The 19,385-nt window shown below is 42.0% G+C and overlaps 1 protein-coding gene across 1 annotated transcript in view; it reads left to right on the top strand.

Moving 5' to 3' along the window:
• Nucleotides 1–19,385, top strand: part of ADGRV1 (adhesion G protein-coupled receptor V1) — a 681,209-nt gene that overhangs the window by 373,587 nt on the left and 288,237 nt on the right. Inside the window, exons 77-79 of the mRNA XM_075837359.1 lie at nucleotides 8,383–8,554; nucleotides 13,806–14,048; nucleotides 15,897–16,304. Of these exons, the coding sequence (XP_075693474.1) occupies nucleotides 8,383–8,554; nucleotides 13,806–14,048; nucleotides 15,897–16,304 (823 nt within the window). The remainder of the gene's footprint in view (nucleotides 1–8,382; nucleotides 8,555–13,805; nucleotides 14,049–15,896; nucleotides 16,305–19,385) is intronic.

Below are 19,385 nucleotides of genomic sequence, written 5' to 3'. Positions count from 1 at the left end.
CAAATTACGTATTTTTTTTACCATTTATGTAAGAGAGTGTTATTTGGTACAGCACTGATATGTTGCACGTTTATCGTTAGCTCTCACTGATCTAATGAGGGCAGTAAAATGGCAAACAGAGATTATAAAATGTTTATAGCTGGGTTTAGTAGGCGTGATGAGTCCCTGCTGCCAGCGCATTGCATGCTAGGACAGAAGCAGTACATGCCAGGAACTGTATGACCGGAAGAGCAAGACAACGAACACACAGAGGTAAACAAACCTCTCAATTTAAACAAAAGAGAATAACGGGAAATTAAAAAATAAAAATGTAGATGTCACGATAACAGGGTATTTGGACCCACTAGGCCGCTCCGCTGTAGCGGAGAGGTAGCTGGCCTAGTCACAGTCTATGCAAGAGTCTATACCAGTTCGTAGCACAAGAGTACCCGAAATAGTCCAGACTGTGGACAAGGCTTCAGCACGGATGGAAGTGGGTGCAGCAGGTTGCGCCAGATGTGGCAGATAACACTGGATGTGACAGATAACACTGGACGTGGTGGATGACACTGGACGTGGTGGATGACACTGGACGTGGCAGATGACACTACTCCAACACTAACATGCTCAGGAACAAGGACACAGCACGGGATACAAGATACAGGTATCAGAGCACGGGTAACAACAGGAACAGGATAACACTAAGGGATTAACTAACAACGCTCAGGCAATGAGTGAAAGGGCAGAGCCCTTTTTATAGTCCAAGGTGATCATGGGCTAATTACAGATTTTACACATGTGTGTGTACTGGCCCTTTAAGGCCGGGCGCGAGCGTGTGCGCACTCTACTGGACACAGCGGACCAGAGCGGAAGTGAGCGCTGGCATCTCCTGGGAAGCAGATGCGAGCCAGCACTCACAGATCCATGGCTGCGGCCGGCGGGTGGTAAGTAATCCCGACGGTCCACGGACATAGACTCTGCAGTAGATAACGATATTCAGGTGGCATTAATAGATAAATTGAGAAGTGTTGCCGTGATAAAAAATTTTAAAAAAAAATTGTGATACCAGGGGATTCCACAGAGTCCCGGAGCAGAGCCTATACTAGTGCTCTGCCTGGGACTCCGGCTCTGAGGTCAAATTACGTTTTTTTTACCATTATGTGAGAGAGTGTTGTTTGGTACAGCACTGATATGTTGCACGTTTATCGTTAGCGCTCACTAATCTACTGAGGGCAGTAAAATGGCAACAGAGATTAGAAAATGTTTATAGCTGGGTGGAGTAGGCGTGATGAGTCCCTGCTGCCGGCGCATTGCATGCTAGGACATAAGCGGTGCATGACGGGAACTGTATGACCGTAAGAGAAGACAACGAATACACAGAGGTAAACAAACCTCTCAATGTAAACAAAAGAGAAAAATGGTGAATTAACCCCTTCAGGACTGAGCCTGTTTTGGCCTTCATGACGAAGCCGATTTTTCAAATCTGACATGCGGCACTTTATGTGGTAATAACTCCGGAATGCTTTTGCCTATCCAAGTTATTCTGAGATTGTTTTCTCGTGACATATTGTACTTTATGTTAGGGGAAAAATTTGGTCGATAAATTCAATATTTATTTGTAAAAAACACCAAGATTTAGAGAAAATTAGCAAAAATTAGCATTTTTCTAAATTTAAATGTATCTTCTTGTAAAACAGATAGTAATACCACACAAAATATTTACTTGTTTATATTTCCCATAGGTCTACTTTATTTTTGCATCGTTTTTTGAACATTCTTTTATTTTTCTAGGACGTTACAAGGCTTAAAACTTTAGCAGCAATTTCTCATATTTTCAAGAAAATGTCAAAAGCCTATTTTTTCAGGGACCAGTTCAGTTCTGAAGTGGCTTTGAGGGCCCTATATATTAGAAAGTCCCCATAAATCACCCCATTTTGAAAAATGCACCCCTCAAAGTATTCAAAACAGCATTCAGAAAGTGTTTTAACCCTTTAGGCCTTTCACAGGACTTAAAGCAAAGTTGACAAATTTCATTTTTTTTTCTTCGAAAATTCATATGTAATACATTTTTTTCTTTACCACAAAAGGTTTTACCCAAGAAAGGCAACTCAATATTTATTGCCTAGATTCTGAAGTTTTTAGAAATTTCCCACATGTGGTCCTAGTGCAGTAATGGACTGAAACACAGGCCTCAGAAGCAAAGGAGCACCTACTGGATTTTGGGGGCCTCCTTTTTTTAGAATATATTTTAGACACCATGTCAGGTTTGAATAGGTCTTGTGGTACCAAAACAGTAAAGAGCCCCCAAAAGTGACCCCATTTTGGAAACTATACCACTCAATGACTTTATCTATGGTTATAGTTAGCATTTTGAACCCACAGTTTTTTTGCTAAATTTATTTGAATTAGTATGTGAAGATGAAAATCTACTTTTTTGTGAAAAAACTTTGAAATTTTAAATTTTTACAAGGAAGAAAGTGGAAAAAACACCCCAACATATGTAAAGCAATTTCTTCCGATTATAGCAATACCCCATATGTGGTAATAAACTGCTGTTTGGACCCACAGTAGGCCTCAGAAGAGAAGGAGCACCATTTCGATTTTGGATTTCTGATTTTGCTGGAATAGTTTTCAGTGCCGTGTCGCGTTTGCAATGCACTGGAGGAATGAAAACCGTGGAAACCCCCCAATAGTGAACCCATTTTGGAAACTACACCCCTCAAGGAATTTTTCTAGGGGTAAAGTTAGCATTTTGACCCCACAGTTGTTTTGCTGAATTCATTGGAATTAGTCTGTAAAGGTAAAAATCTACTTTTTTTCTATAAGAACTTAGACCTTTTTAATTTTTACAAGGAATAAAGAGGAAAAAGCACCCCAACATTTGTAAAACAATTACTCCTGATTACGTAAATACCCCATATGTGGTAATAAACTGCTGTTTGGACCCACACCGGGGCTTAGAAGGGAAGGAGCACTATTTGGCTTTTGGAGCTCAAATTTAGCTGGAACAGTTTTTGGGTGTCATGTCGAATTTGCAAAGCCCCCGAGAGACCGAAACAGTGGAAGCCCCCCAAAAGTAACCCCATTTGGGAAACTACACCATTTAAGTAATCTATCTAGGGGTATAGTGATCATTTAGGCCCCACACGTCTTTTGCAGAATTTATTAGAATTAGGCCGTGAAAATTAATATCAACATTATTTCCACTAAAATGTTGATTTTTTAAAATTTCACAAAGGATAAAGAAGAAAATGTACCCCAACATTTGTAAATCAATTTCTCCCAAGTATGGCTATACCCCACATGTGGTCATAAATGTTTTTTTCATTAGAAAGTAATTAACCCTTTTCGAACTGATCCATGTTTTGCTTTTTCTTTTTCGTTTTTCCTCCCCGCTTTCCGAGAGCCACAACTTTTTTATTTTTCCGTCAATAGAGTGGTGTGAGGGCTTATTTTTTGCAGAACGAGCTGTAGTTTTTATTGGTACCATATTTTGGTACATAAGACTTTTTGAGCACTTTTTATTACATTTTTTTGGTAGAGCGAAGGTGACCAAAAAACTGTGATTTTGCCGTTTAAAGTTCTTTATTTTTCACGCCGTTAACCGTGCGAGTTCAATAATGGTATATTGTAATAGCTTGGACTTTTACGGACGCAGCGATACCAATTTTGTGTATTTTTTTTATTTTTTTACAATACTTTAGAGAAAAAATGTGAAAAGGGTTTATTTTTGGACTTTAAATATTTATTTATTTTTTTCCACTAATAATAACTATTTACTTTTGTTTTTACATATTTTATTAGTCCCCCTAGGAGACTTGAACCAGCGATCGTTAGATCACTGGTAGACTACACTGCAATAGTAATGTATTGCAGTATATTGTCATTTTTACAGGCTCCTGTAACAGCGTAATCGCTGTTTCTGTCCGTTAGTCCCGGGTGTCAGCTGTAATACACAGCTGACACCCGCAGCGTATGGCGCGGGCTCAGCGTGTGAGACGCTCCATATATCACCCCACACCACGACATGCTATTAAGTCATTGTGCGCGAAGGGTTTAATGCGCAGCGGATGCTGCAGAGTGAAAATTAAAATTTTCCACTGATGTGTCATTTTAGTGCACTATATGTTGTGCCCAGTTTGTGCCCCAAATACTTTATAAAATATTAACCGGGTTCTCCCGGGTATGGCGATGCCATGTCGGTGGACGTAAGCGGCTGTTTGGGCACGCTGTAGGGCTCAGAAGGGAGGGAGCGCCATTTGGCTTTTGGAGCTCAGATTTTGCTTGGTAGTAGCTCTGGCGTTTTGCTGGTATTTCAGTTTATAATGTGGGGGCATATGTAGGCTGGGCAGAGTACATCAGGGCATAATAAGAGGGTATAATAATGGGGTAAAAAAAATAATAATCTTCAGATATGTGGCCAGTGTCGCACTTATAAATGGAGCCCGATCTTATCCGCTTTTCCATCGCCATAATCTGGGAGCCGGAATTTTTTTATTTTTTCACCACCGGAGCTGCGTGAGGGCTTATTTGTTGCGGGACAATCTGTCATTTTCATTGGTACCATTTTTGGGTACATGCGATTTTGTTGATCACTTTTTATTCCATTTTTCGGCAAGCAAGGTGACCAAAAACCATCAATTCTGACAATGATTTTTATTTATTTTTTACAGCGTTCACCCTGGGCTATAAATGACCATTATATTTTACTCTGTGGGTCGGTACGATTACGGCGATACCATATGTATATAGGTTTTTTATGTTTTACAGCGTTTGCGCAATAAAATAACTTATTTAGAAAATAATTTCTTTTTTGTGTCACCATATTTTGAGAGCCATAAGTTTTTTATTTTTCAGTCAAAAAAGTTGTGTAAGGGCTTGTTTTTTGTGGGACGGGTTGTAGTTTGTATCGGTACTATTTTGGCGTACATGTGACTTTTTGATCACTTTTTATTGTATATTTTGTGAGGGGTGGTGACCAAAAAATAGTGATTCTGGCATTGTCTTTCGTTTATTTTTTTTGCGGTGTTCACCTTGCGGGAAAAATAACATTATCGTTTTATAGTTGGGGTCGTTACGAACGCGGTGATACCAAATATGTGTACTTTTTTTTTGCGTGTTCATTTTTTTTCCTATAATAAAAGACTTATTATAGGAAAAAAAGCAGTTCTTGTTTATGTCACTTGTAACTTTTATTTTTACACTTTTTTTTAAAACATTTTTATTCTTTTTTTTACTTTTTACACTTGTCCCCCTAGAGGACACTTAGACTTGCAGCTTTGATCGCTGCTGGAATACATTACACTACCTACGTAGTGTAATGCATTCCAACTGTCATTGTGACGTAACAGTCACACTGACAGGAAGCCTACGACGACCACCCTACGGCTGGTCCTTGTAGGCTTCTGTACATGGTAGCCCGGAAGCCATTGTCTGGCGTCCAGATGCCATGTGTACCATCGCCAACCCCCGTGATTTCACATGGGGGCTGCCGATCGGCGCTAAACACCTTAATTGTGGCGTTCAAAATCGAACGCCGCAATTAAGGGGTTAACTGCCGAAATCAGTGGCGATGGGCCGCTGATCAGCAATGGGGAATGCAGGGCAGACACCCTGCACAGTGACACCCTGTACAGTTAACCGCCGCTGCGGTGTAGCGCAGCGCGGTGGTTAACTGTCAAAGCACAGACGTAACTGCACGTCAAGGTGCGCCAACTTCCTGCACACATTGACGTGCAGTTACGTCAAGGTGCGGGAAGGGGTTAAAAAAATCTAGATTACGATATTCTGGGGGCATTAACAGATAAATTGAGAAGAGCTGCAGTGATTAAAAGAAAAAAAGTATTGGAAAACCCTTTTAAGTTTTGTGCAAGTGAAATGCATGCTCCATCGGGTTGAGATCTGGTGATTGACTTGGCCATTGCAGAATATTCCCCTTCTTGCCTTAAAAAACTCCTGGGTTGCTTTTGCAGTATGTTTTGGGTCATTGTCCATCTGTACTGTGAAGCGATGTCCAGCTGGATTTGGTTGAATCTGAGCAAAAATAATATCCCTGAACACTTCAGAATTCATCCGGCTGCTTCTGTTTTCAGTCACATCATCAATAAACACTAGTGACCCAGTGTCTTTGGCAGCCATGCATGGCCATGCCATCACACTGCCTCCACTATGTTTTACAGAGGATGTGGTATGCTTTAGATCATGAGCCATTCCAAGCCTTCTACATGCTTTCTACCATCATTCTGGTACAGGTTGATCTTAGTTTCATCTGTCCAAAGAATGCTGTTCCAGAACTTGGCGGCTTCTTTAGATGTTGTTTGGAAAAGTCTAATCTGGCCTTTCTATTTTTGTGGCTGATTAATGGTTTGCACCTTGTGGTGAACCCTCTGTATTTGCTCTCATGAAGTCTTCTCTTTATGGTAGACTTAGATACTGATACACCTACTTCCAGGAGAGTGTTCTTCACTTGGGTAGATGTTGCGAAGAGGTTTTTCTTCACCATGGAAAGGATTCTTTAATCATCCACCACTGTTATGTTCCGTGGACGTCCAGGCCTTTTGAAGTTCACGAGATCACCAGTGTGCTCTTTTTTTTAAAAAATTTACCAAACTGTTGTTTTGGCCACGCCTGACATTTGTGCTATCTCTCTGATGGATTTCTTCAGTTTTTCTTCAGCCTAACGATGGTCTTTTTACTTGCATTGAGAGCTCCTTTGACCTCATGTTCTGGGTTTACAACAACAGCTTCCAAATGCAAATGCCACACCTGGAATCAACTTCAGATCTTTTACCTGCTTAATTGATGATGGATTAATGAGGGAATAGCCCATGCAGCCCATTAAATGGCTTTTGAGATAATTGTCTAATGGTCTTTGGTCCCTTGAAAAAGAGGCAGCTACATATTAAAGTGCTGTAATTCCTAAACCCTTCCTCAAATTAGGATGTGAATACCCTCAAATTAAAGCTGAGTCTGCACCTTAAGACCATATTGGTTATATAACTGTATATTTAATATGTTTTGGTAAACAGCTAAAATGCCAAAACTTGTGTCACTGTCCAAATAATTCTGGACCTAACTGTATATTCTTGTTTTATTTTGGAAATGTAAGTTAATCTTCAACAAAATCTAATACCAACAAAATGTCAATACAGTGCGTGTGTGAACCAGGACCTATAGCTTTTTGCTAGGCATTTAGAATTTAACAGGTTGGCACAGCTAGATTTAATTATATGACAAAGGCCAGAGGTAGTTTCCACACTGTGAAGTATATTTTTGTCTGAGTAATATCTTGGTGCACAACAGTTGTGCCCTTGCTACAAAGGGAAGGCAGCTGTTAGGAAACGTCTGTACCTTTAAGAGTGCCATGACTTCTAGTCTAGATTTGGGGCGGTTCTGGTTTTAGTTGTTGAGTCTATCCCACTTCTCAGCCCTTCTTTCTATCAGATTGAACGGTGGAGTATTTAAATCTGGGTTAGTTCTGTTTTCTTTGCTTGTGATTTTCCTTGTTTCCATGTGCTTGATCAAGCTACTGACTATACCCTGTACCCTGACCCTATACCCTGACTATACCCTGTACCCTATGCACTTTTTGGAACTGGACCTCGGCTTGTCTCTGGATTACCGTCATTACTAATTTGGACTTTCTGCTCCCAGCTGGTTTTGACCTCTGCAATCCCTGATATCCACTAGCTTTGCGATTTGGACTTTCCGTTTACCCTCTGGCTGTCTTGTTATCTGTTCTGGTATTGCCTGCATTGCACCTCTTATCCAACACTGAACTCTGTTAAAGCAACCTCGGTTCTATGCAGCAAAATCCATCCTGCCTTTCGGTGGGCTCTGGCGAAAACCATAGAGTAGCCTTAGACTCTGTTGTTCAGAATTGTGACGGATTTGGGGTTGCGGATTTATTTGCACGCTCATTCCTGACAGTCTCCAGCAGCCTTTGGGGGAATTGCTCACCTAGCAATTCCATAAACTTCCATCCTGGGAATTTCTCAACTGGTGATTCCATAACAGCAGCTTTGATTGACAGCCGCATTGCTACACTCTCAGCTTTGATTGTAACAACCTCCAGTCTACGTTGTTTAACCAGTTAAACACTGCAATTAATGCTCATATCTGCAGTATACACCAAGATTTGCAAGAACAAAAAGAATCCTTGGCTCCCTAAAGCTACGATTAGTTGGGTCCTCAAGAGGCATAATAAAAAAATTTGCAACAAATAACGCAGAATGCTGAAGGGCGGACATATCATCTGTCTATCCAATATCTGTCTTATATTCATACAATATATTGCTGTAGCCCTCCATTTGTTTTATATATATATGATGGTTTTCCTTTTATATTACACTAATTTACTTTGTTTCCAGTTCTGTTGGTTAAATGTATATTTCTCTACTTTAGGGCATTTGAAGATGTGAAGATCTATTGGCGTGCAACCTTTAATAAAACTTGGGTTGAACCTTCCAGGGATGATGTGATCTTGGTTAATGAACTGCAGGCAGTATCAGGATATGCCATCTGTACTGCAGGACAAACACAATGCTTAATTACTGTGGAAATAAAAGATGACAAGGTCAGTGCTGAGAAACTGGTGAAGGCTGATTCTGTGGGAGCACAGTGTTCAGCACAGCGAGGATGTGTTCCAGGAATGCTCCTACACTGGGGATTTTATTTAACACCTTTTATGGTAGATGAAATTACATTTTTTTAAATATTTTAATAGTTGCCTTTATATGAACTTTAACATTTCTAAATTTGTATGGAAACTGAAGGAAGGGATATACTAGCCTCTTTTGCTATGGGAGAAAACTATAAAGGGAAAGAGTCACTTTTATTTATTTTTTTATCATTGAAACCAGATAGTGAAACATAATCTTTTTTTCTGATCTGTTTTTATTTTTGATTCTAGATTTGTTTTGTATTCTGTTTTCGGTACATGATCTGCTGTTTACAGCATTTAGAGATATGCTTTACAGCAGCCACATAAGGCTGGGTTCACACGTGGCGGAATTTCACTTAAATTCCGCTGCGGACACTCCGCAGCGTTAATCCGCAGCGGAGCCGTTTGTCCATTGACTTACACTTTAATTTAGCAGTGTTCGTTTAGACGAGGCGTAAAATTCCGCTGCGGAGCATAGGCTGCGGAGCGGAATTTGGTGTCCGCAGCATGCTCTGTCTGTTGCGGAGCAGTGGCGGACTCATGGCGGAATTTCTCCATTGACTTCAATGGAGATTCTAAATTCCGCAATGAAGTCCGCAGCTGTCATGCACATGTTATGTGTGCTGCGGATGCGTCTTGCTTTTTTGCCATGACATTTCTTCATTCTGGCTGGACCTATGTATTTCTAGGTCTACAGCCAGACTGAGGAAGTCAATGGGGCTCCCGTAATGACGGGAGCGTTGCTAGGAGACGTCTGTAAATAGTCACTGTCCAGGGTGCTGAAAGAGTTAAGCGATCGGCAGTAACTGTTTCTGCACCCTGGACAGTGACTACCGATCACAATATACAGCAACCTGTAAAAAAATATAAGTTCAAACTTACCGAGAACTCCCTGCTTCTGTCTCCAGTCCGGCCTCCCAGGATGACGTTTCAGTCTAAGTGACGGCTGCAGCCAATCACAGGCCAAGCACAGGCTGCAGCGGTCACATGGACTGGCGCGTCATCCAGGGAGGTCGGGCTGGATGCCGAAAGAGGGACGCGTCACCAAGACAACGGCCGGTAAGTATGAACTTCGTTTACTTTCACTAGGGAAAGTGCTGTCCCTTCTCTCTATCCTGCACTGATAGGGAGAAGGGAAGCACTTTTCCCGCAGTCCGCAGCAGCTAGTCCGCATCAATTTACTGCACATTTTGTGCAGATCCGCAGCAGAATCTGCAACGCAGATTCTGTGCGGCATTGATGCGGACAGTTGCGGAGGAAATCCGCCACGTGTGGTCATGCCCTAAACCATAGGAACCTGTGAACAGGAGAGGACCCATTGACTTCTATGGGAGAGTGTACTAGGCATGTGCAGTGGTCATTGTGCTTGAAGGGATAGGAGGGGAACTGTGTCCATCTCCTTTTGTCAGTGGTGGATCCTGTGTTATCTATATAGAGGTATTACCTTTCATTGTAATCCTGCCTGTGATGATAATGAGGTGACTGCTGAGAAGCGATCTCTACAGAACAGGAAGTGTCAGTCTATTGTGTATGGTGGATCCTATCTTATCTATATAGAGGTGTTACCTGTCAGTGTAATCCGGCCCGTGATGATAATGACTGATGAGAAGTGATCTCTACAGAACAGGAGGTGTCAGTCTATTGTGAGACTCAGTGACCAGAGTGAAAACTGCAAGATTTTAGGATATATTTTTTTAATATAGATAATGACAAGGAAAATGAAAAAAAAAAAAAATCACCCAAAGTTCTTAAAAAAGATGTTTAACATAAAAACTTGATTTAAACAAGAGGTAATTTTCTGAACACATATTTCCTTTAACAATTTCTACCAATGTCTGTTCAGTGTGTGGAAAAACCCCACTGGATGGGTATTAAAGGGAACCTGTCACTAGAAAAGGACACTTTACACCATTGTATCTGTCCTATGAGCGGTATCCTAGAAGGCAATTTCACCCAATATATGTCCTCCCAATGTGCCACTTGCCACACATGCTTCTCACTACTTACGAACTGGACTAATCGTGGGGTAATTTATAAGTAGGCACACATGCACCTTGTAGTTCAGATTTAATAGGACATTATGCAAATGTTCCAAAGCAAAGGAAAATTTGTAGTGGTAGAGAGTTTCCATAGAAAGGTTGCTAGACTTCCTACTGTTGGAGTCATGTTTTCATAGTGGCTTCCGTGTATTAAAACTAGCCTTCTTGGCCATAGCAACCAATCAGAGTTGATATTTTATTTTCTAAAAGTCTATAGTAATTATGTAGTTTGATCTGTGTGGTTGATATGGGCATCAAGGGCACTTCTTCACTGAGACAGTTTTGATAAATCAGGTCCGATAGTTGTAGACAATATAAGCGGGTACCTATTTACAACTTTTCATATGTAGCAGAGCTGAACTTATCATGTGCATCGTTATGACTCAGTTTATGAAACTTGGTAGATTTAACTGAAGTTCTGTGGAAAACAAAGATTACAGATTGTATTATCACAACACATCATGCCAACAATACCTACACCCTTCTACTTACAGTGGTGGTCTGTGCCCACTATAATATATAAGATACACAGTAAGTACAAAAGTATTGGGACACCTACAGGAGCTTTTATAAATCCATAGGCCTTATTATTGAATTGGTTCCCCCTTTGCAGCTAAAACAGCCTCCACTTATCTGGGAAGGCTTTCTACAAGATTATGGAGTGTGCCTGTGGGAATTTTTGCCAATTTATCTAGAAGAGCATATTTGAGGTTAGACAATGATGTTGGATGGGAGGACCTGGCTCACAATCTCACTTCTAGTTCATCCCAAAGATGTTGGATTGGGTTGAGTTCAGGGCTGTGTGCGGGTCACTCAAGTTCTTCCACACCAAACTCACCCAACCATGCTTTTACAAACCTTGATTTGTGCACTGGGACACAGTCCTGCTGGTTCAGAAAAGGGCCATGCCGAAACTGGTCCCACAAAGTTGGAATCATACAATTGTCAAAAATGTCTTGGTATGCTGAAGCATTAAGATTTTCCTTCACTGGAACTAAGAGGCCTAGGCCAAACCCTGAGAAACAACCCCATAGTATTATCCCTCCTTCACCAAACTTTACAGTTGGCACAATGTAGTCTGGCAGATAATGTTCTCCTGGCATTCGCCAAACTCAGACTCGTCCATCAGACTGCCAGATAGAGAAACGTGATTTGTCACTCCACAGAACATGTTTCCACTGCTCCAGAGGCCAGTGATCTGAGGCGTGCTTTACATCACTAGACACTTCGTATTCTGCTTGGTGATGAAAGACTTACATGCAGCCGCTCGGCCATGGAAACCCAAGTCATGAAGCTCACGGCAAATAGACTTTTATGCAAATGTTAATGCCAGATGAGATTTGGAACCCTGCAGTTATCGAACCAGCAGAGCACTCGGCGACCCCGCTCTGTAACTTTACGTGGTCTGACACTTCATGGGTCAGTTGCTGTGGTTCCTAAACGCTTCCACTTTGCAATAATACTACTTACTGCTGATCATGGAATATCTAGGAAGGAAGAAATGTCATGAACTGACTTGATGAAAAGGTGGCATCCTATTACAGTACCACACTCAAATTCAGTGAGCTCTATAGAAAGACCCATTCTTTCACAAGTGATTGTAAAGGCAGACTGCATGGCCAGGTGCTTGATTTTATATACCTGTGGCAATGGGACTGAATGAAACATCTGAATTCAATGATCAAGAGGTGTCCCAATACTTTTGTCCATATAGTGTAAGTGACATCTAAAGCCTATAGCTAGAAGCAGTACTGAAGGCTTGATCTACAGGAAGATTTTTAGGCAATGTTCACACGTGGATTCTGTCTAGATTTTTGTGCATGAATTTCGGGCCTAAATCCAGACAGAATCCGCAGTAATTCCGCCAGCAATGCATGTGAATGGTGTATTTAATGCCCCATTCACATGCTCCAGAAAAAAAATGTATTGAATTATGCAGTATGCTTAACATAAAGTATAAAATAATTTATTTCCTTTTACTGGTATCCTCGGTGGACACGGGGATATGGAAGTCAAGTCCTCCCTTCCGTTCCAGGAATAAATGCCAGCCTCTGCTGGTATAGAAGAATCCTGCACTTTAATGGCATGTTCAGACGTGGTGGAATTCTGCAGACACTGTCCGCATCAATGCCGCACATAATCCGCGTTGCAGATTCCATTGCGGATTTGGTTAAAATGTTAAGTAAAATGCTGCGGATTTGTCGTTGCGGATTCAGGTGCAGATCACACCCGGCTCTCTTCCAAACATTCCATCCCAGTCTGGGTATAGACCTCGGCACACATAGGTCCAGACAGAATGATGAAATATCCTGTTCCTGAAAGCAATCCGCAACGCAACACACATAACATCTGCGGATTTCATTGCGTAATTTTGAAACTCCATTGAAGTCAATGGAGAAATTCCACAACAAGTCCGCAACAGACAGTGTATGCTGCGGACAGAAAATTACGCACCGCAGCCTGTGGTCCGCTGTGGAGTTTTCCGCAACGTCTTCACAAAGATAACTAAAAAGGTGTGGAAACCAATGGACAAACTGTCTGCTGCGGATTTCCACTGTGGACTGTCCACAGTGGAATTCCACAGCAATTCCGCCACGTCTGAACGTGCCCTAAGTCCACTCAGATCTTCTGGTGTAGATGACATAAAAAATAGACATGCAATAACATCTACAACCAGTGTTGGGAACTCAAATAGGGTTTATTATTCACACAAGCATGAGTTTAAAATCAGCATTTCAAACATAAAATTCAAAGTGGCCTCCAAACAGTCATTAAACGGCCCGACTCAAGTTTCGCCAGAACATCGGCTTCTTCCAGGTTTGTTATTCACACAGATTATCTCCAGTTAATTTCAATGTAGCTAATCTGTGTGTAAATCTGCATGTAAAAATCCAAGTTTCAGCTGCAGATTTTTAGGATGGAATATCCTGAAAATCCACTTTGTTCACAAGGTTTGAATCCTACTAAGTCTAAAGCGCAAGATAGCTGAAAAGGAATAATAAATCATAGGGGAATATCCCCATTATTTTGCTCAGACCTGAAAATACCTGTGCCCCACTCTGTTTATTTTATAGTTCATGTGCATTTTTTTGTAAATAATGATCATTATCTGTTTGCGGTCACAGGTGCCTGAATTTGAGACGTATTTCTTCATTGAACTATATGACGTAAGTGCTGGTGCATTAATAAATGGCAGTACTCGATTTGCCAAAATAATCATCATTGAAAGCGACTCCCCGCGTGGTCTGATTTTCTTTGCTGTCGGATCTCGAGTGGCTGTTGCACACAAGAAAACAACTTTAATCAGCCTGCAAATTTCCAGACAACCGATCTCATCCCAGTCCATTTCTTTTGCATATATTATAATGGTGAGTTGGAACAGTATGCATGTGATAGGCTGTAAAATGATTGACATCTGTCTTAAAAAAAATGCTTGGGTGGAAATTTGATATATAACTGCAATATACTTGGCTACTGTTAGACAAGATTCCCAGTTTATTCTTTACTATGGCCCCAACTACGGGCATTTAAATCGTTCATACTGATTTTCATTTCCTGTATTCCTCGATTCAATTGAAACTCATATTCACTGTGCATCAGCTATTATAAGAGGTGCATATTGCAATACGGCTCCAGCTCCAGAAAGAGCTGTATTCTGGATGCGAGAATGCAGGACAGGGCATTGGAAATAAGCTTGCAGCTGGGAGAAGGGCACTATCTATAGCAAAAAAAAAAGGGGACTGTAGCTTAGGTATGTATATTCTATACAGAGTCAACAGCTAAAGAGTGTGTCCAACGTATTGCTGCACAAGAAGTATATCTCTACTGCCTTTTCATTCCTGTTCAGTTTATAGATTTATGAATGCTATTAGGATCTCTTTCATTTAAACTGACTTTGACTTTTACATGCAAAGTTTTTTTTATAATTATATAATCAAAAATACTTATAGCCAAAAATAAAAATGTCCCAGTGCTCTGGAATTCTTGTGTGCAGTAACTGTGTGAAGATTTTCTGTTCAAAGTTTAGTTGTTTGCAATACAGGGTTTCTCATATTTGATATCTCTATAAAAGGGCTTCTTGTTCCTTCAATACCCTGAGATGGACCTTGCTACCCCGTCTTACCTCCTCTCACCTCTGTGCCAGTAAGGCTGGATTCACACGAGCACATTACGTCCATAATGGACGGAACGTATTTCGGCCACTAATCCCGGGCCGAACACACTGCAGGGAGCCGGGCTCCTAGCATCATAGTTATGTACGAGGCTAGGAGTCCCTGAACTACTGTCCCGTACTGAAAACATGATTACAGTACGGGACAGTTGAACTGCAGCGAGGCAGGGACTCCTACCTTCGTACATAACTATGATGCTAGGAGCCCGACTCCCTGCAGTGTGTTCGGTCCGGGATTAGTGGCCGAAATACGTTCCGTCCATTACGGAACGTAATGTGCTCGTGTGAATCCAGCCTAAGGGTATGTTCACAAGGCTTATTTACGGACGTAATTCGGGCGTTTTCCGCCTCGATTTACCTCCGAAAATGCGGCTCGATAGCGTCGGCAAACATCTGCCCATTCATTTGAATGGGTCTTACGATGTTCTGTTCCGACTGTCATTTTTTTTACACCCCGCTGTCAAAAGGCGGGGCGTAAATAGACGCCCGCGTCAAAGAAGTGCCTGTCACTTCTTCAGTTGTTAAATGGAGCTGTTTTCCATTGACTCCATGGAAAAACAGCTCCATTTACGTCCGTAATTGACGCAGCGAAAAAGCGCCTCAATATGCCATTACGCCTGAAATTACGGAGCTGTTTTCTCCTGAAAACAGCCCCGTAATTTTAGCCGTAACGGACACTGCCGTGTGAACATACCCTAACAGTTCTGACTTGCTTTTGATTGTCACACCTGAGGGCCAATTAACAGCTGAACTGTTAAATTACTATGTGAAAGGTCCTGGGAGGGCTGTAGTGAAGCTTCTATTACATGTCCTTAAGCAGGTGCAGTTAAAAAAAACAGGTTTGGTGCAGGATTTACTCCAAAGAAATTATGAAAACTTTAGAATCTCTAATGCACGATAAAAAGGATGCACAAGTCTCTCAAGTCTTCAATATTTGTTCAATGAACAAGATAAGAGAGATTGGTGCTGTGTAATGGGCAGTAGGTTTTAATAGAAAATATAACCTGATCTTTAACAATGTTATATTTACTTGTGCTTTTTTTAGGAAATGAAAAGATCTGACATGATTGGACATACAGTGATTTATCCAGCTGTTGCAGGACGGGATTTTGTGGGCTCAGAGGGAAAACTTACCTTTGAGACAGGACAAAAAAATATTGTTCTGGATGTCACCCTAACACCCGAAACTGCATCACTTAATCCTTATCCAAAGCGTTTTCAGGTTTTACTTCTAAATCCCACAGGAGGTGCCAAAATTGATAAACAATATGGGACTGCCAACATCACCATTTTGTCAGACTCCACATCTCAGTCTACGTGGGGGTTACTTGACCAACTCTATCAGCCCTATGATGAGGTTATCTTAAACAGGGTTCTCCAGACCCTCAACAATAAGGCAGGTGCTGAATTTACACAAGAACAACTTGGTGCCACCATGAGTATCCTGGAAAAGGTACAAATGCAAATTTACAATTTGATTACATTTGTTTTTGTCCTAATTTTGTCTTTGATAATTATTTTCACATACCCATGTGTGGATCTTGTTCGTATAGATTGACATTTACATACTACAGTCTTTCTAAAATAAGTTTTCAGTGAGGGTATGTTCACACGTGTTAACAAATTACGTTTGAAATTACGGGGCTGTTTTCAGGCGAAAACAGCTCCTGATTTTCAGATGTTTTTTGAGCAACTCACGTTTTTCGCTACGTTTTTTTCGCTGAGTCTTTTGCGCCCGTTTTTGGAGCTGTTTTCATTAGAGTCTATGAAAAACGGCTCCAAAAATGTCCCAAGAAGTGTCCTGCACTTCGTTTGACGAGCCGTCATTTTACGTGTTGTATTTTGACAGCGACGCGTAAAATGAAGGCTCGTGGGAACAGAACACTGTAAAACCCATTGAAAGCAATGGGCAGATGTTTGTAGGCGTATTAGGGGTAATTTGAGGCGTAATATGCCCGACTTACGTCTGAAAATAGGCCGCGTGAACATACCCTAAGAGTTACACTATTAAAGGGTTTGTTTCATCAGGACATATGGACGTCATAGAGTAAGGTTCCTTGCTGAGGACCCCCTTTTCATTAGCCAGAATGGAGAGCCACTCAGTATCAGTAGCTCCTGCTCTGGTGGAGCCAGCATGTCCGTGTATTACATGAACGGTCATGTATTTGTAATGTCTGGCTGAAACTGCTTGATGCTTCATCATTGTTTACACAGACACAATGGCTTACCCTTTACGAGCACCTGTGTCTGGAGTCTGGCAGCTCGTCCCATTCTTGAATGGGACTGAATGGAATAAGCTGCAGTACCAGATACAGCCGGCTGTGTGGACGAGGCACTGTGCTTGTGTATAAACAAAAAAAGGGGTCAGACCATCAATGTTTAAATAGGTTGTCCTGTCCCCTGTGTGGCAGCTATCGCTCTATCTTGTTATTAAATGTAGATGTCAAACTAATTTGCGAATCTTTTGGCTAACAGAATGCAAATTTTGCTGCCGCATTTAGTTAATCCTGAATAGACAGGCTTTGTTAAAGGCAGAAAGGGCAAGCACAACACCACCCGTGTCATGCATATACTCAAAAACACGGTATAGAAATATCCTATTATTGCTGTTATCTACAGATGTTGAAAAGGCATTTGACCGGGTGGATTGGACTTTCATGGCACGGGTGCCGACTTGCTTCGGATTTCCACAGGCATTTATACATAAGATCATGTCCTTATATAACACCCCGAGTGCAAATGTTAGGGTGAATAGACAGATTTCAAAACCTTTTCTGATAAAAAATGGGACCAGACAAGGGTGCCCCCTCTCACCGCTTCTATTTATCCTAACTGTAGAGACCTTGATACAGCGATTGAGACAAGAATCTCAACTGGTAGGAGTGAGAATAGGTAATCCCACACACACCACAGCCACTTTTGTAGATGACCTGCTTATTCTTATTGCTAATCCGAATACAGCATTGAGTCAGCTAGCGCACATCTTTAAACATTATGGGGACATTATGTGTTTCGTGCCCCCAGACGTTCCTGTCAACTTTGCAACACACATTGCCTTTTCCACTACGATCAGACCTTATTAAATATTTGGGAGCCATGTTGACTCTGTCTCCAAAGACCTGCTACCAGCATAACTATGTTCCTTCACTTTCACATATAAAAACCACCATCGACTCATGGAAGATCCCATTTATCTCATGGATAGGCAAAACAAACTTGCTCAAGATGATCATATTGCCAAAAATCTTGTACCTTTTCCAGACCTTGCCCATTCCCCTCCCACAATCCTTCTTTACCTCCATGAAACGAATGTTCTCTAAATATATCTGGAATGGTAATGGTACTAAACCTAGGATAGCGTACCACACCCTTATCCTACCTAAAAAAAATGGGGGAATTGGGCTCCCAGATGTAGAGACTGTCGTACTACCAATCGGTGCCGCTAACACAGCTTATAGACTGGTTTGACCGGTCCAATCCTAAAATTGACGTCCCCGTGGAGGTAGCCACTATTGGCCTCCCATTGATATCATTGTTATGGATGGATTGCCCAAAGGTAGCGCTGTAATGTCGGGGTAGGGAGACAGACAGGGGAGCCCTAATCTACCCGCCACTCAGTCCCTGCCTACTTGCACGGCCCGTCCTAGGCGACGGCATACAACTGGGCGACGGTCCCTACGCTCAATAAGTAAATGACAGAAAAACAGACAAGGGTAAACGGAAGCTAAGGGAAATGGGACAGTTGCCCACGGCAACACCGTGAGCAACCAGAGTAGTGAACGAGCCGAGTCAAACCAGGAGTGTATGAGGTACCAAACACAGAGCAGGAGAGTAGTCAGTAAAGCCAGGGTCAATTTGAAGCAGAGGTCATAAGTACTAGCAGGAACAGCAGAGCCAGGAAACCAGACAGAATCACAGGCAAAGGAAGAGCAGGAAATGAAGGTATAAATAGACCGAGGGCGGGAGCTAGCTCCGTCTGGCCAGGCTGTGATAGGTTCTCCCACTCCTCAGCCTACCAGCCTGAGTGGTAGCAGATCGAGTCACTCTATCAGACCTAGGAGCAGATGCAGACTGATTAACCACGGGCGTCGACACAGAAGCTGTGTCTGGCAGATCCTTTACAGTACCCCCCCCCCCTTTTATGAGGGGCCACTGGACCCTTCCTAGGTGGACCTGACTTATTGGGGAACCGAAGATGGAACCTCCTGAACAATACCCCAGCGTGAACATCCCGGGCGGGTACCCAAGTCCTCACCTCAGGCCCGTATCCTCTCCAATGGACCAGGTACTGGAGGGAGCCTTGGAACATCCTGCTATCCACAATCTTGGCCACCTCGAATTCTACCCCTTCAGGGGTGAGAACAGGGAAGTTTCCTCGAGGTAGCCAAGGATGGGGAGCAGCGTTTCAGGAGGGAGGCATGAAACTCGTCGTGTATTTGAAAAGACGGGGGTAACTCTAGCCGGAAGAAGACAGGGTTAAGGACCTCAATGACCTTGTACGGCCCTATATACCGGGGAGCACATTTTTGGGACG

The sequence above is a fragment of the Rhinoderma darwinii genome, chromosome 1 (assembly GCF_050947455.1).
Source record: "Rhinoderma darwinii isolate aRhiDar2 chromosome 1, aRhiDar2.hap1, whole genome shotgun sequence".
In the NCBI taxonomy this organism is placed as follows: Eukaryota; Metazoa; Chordata; class Amphibia; order Anura; family Rhinodermatidae; genus Rhinoderma; species Rhinoderma darwinii.
The sequence above is the reverse complement of the archived record's forward strand: the minus strand, read 5'-3'. Positions and strand labels throughout refer to the sequence as shown.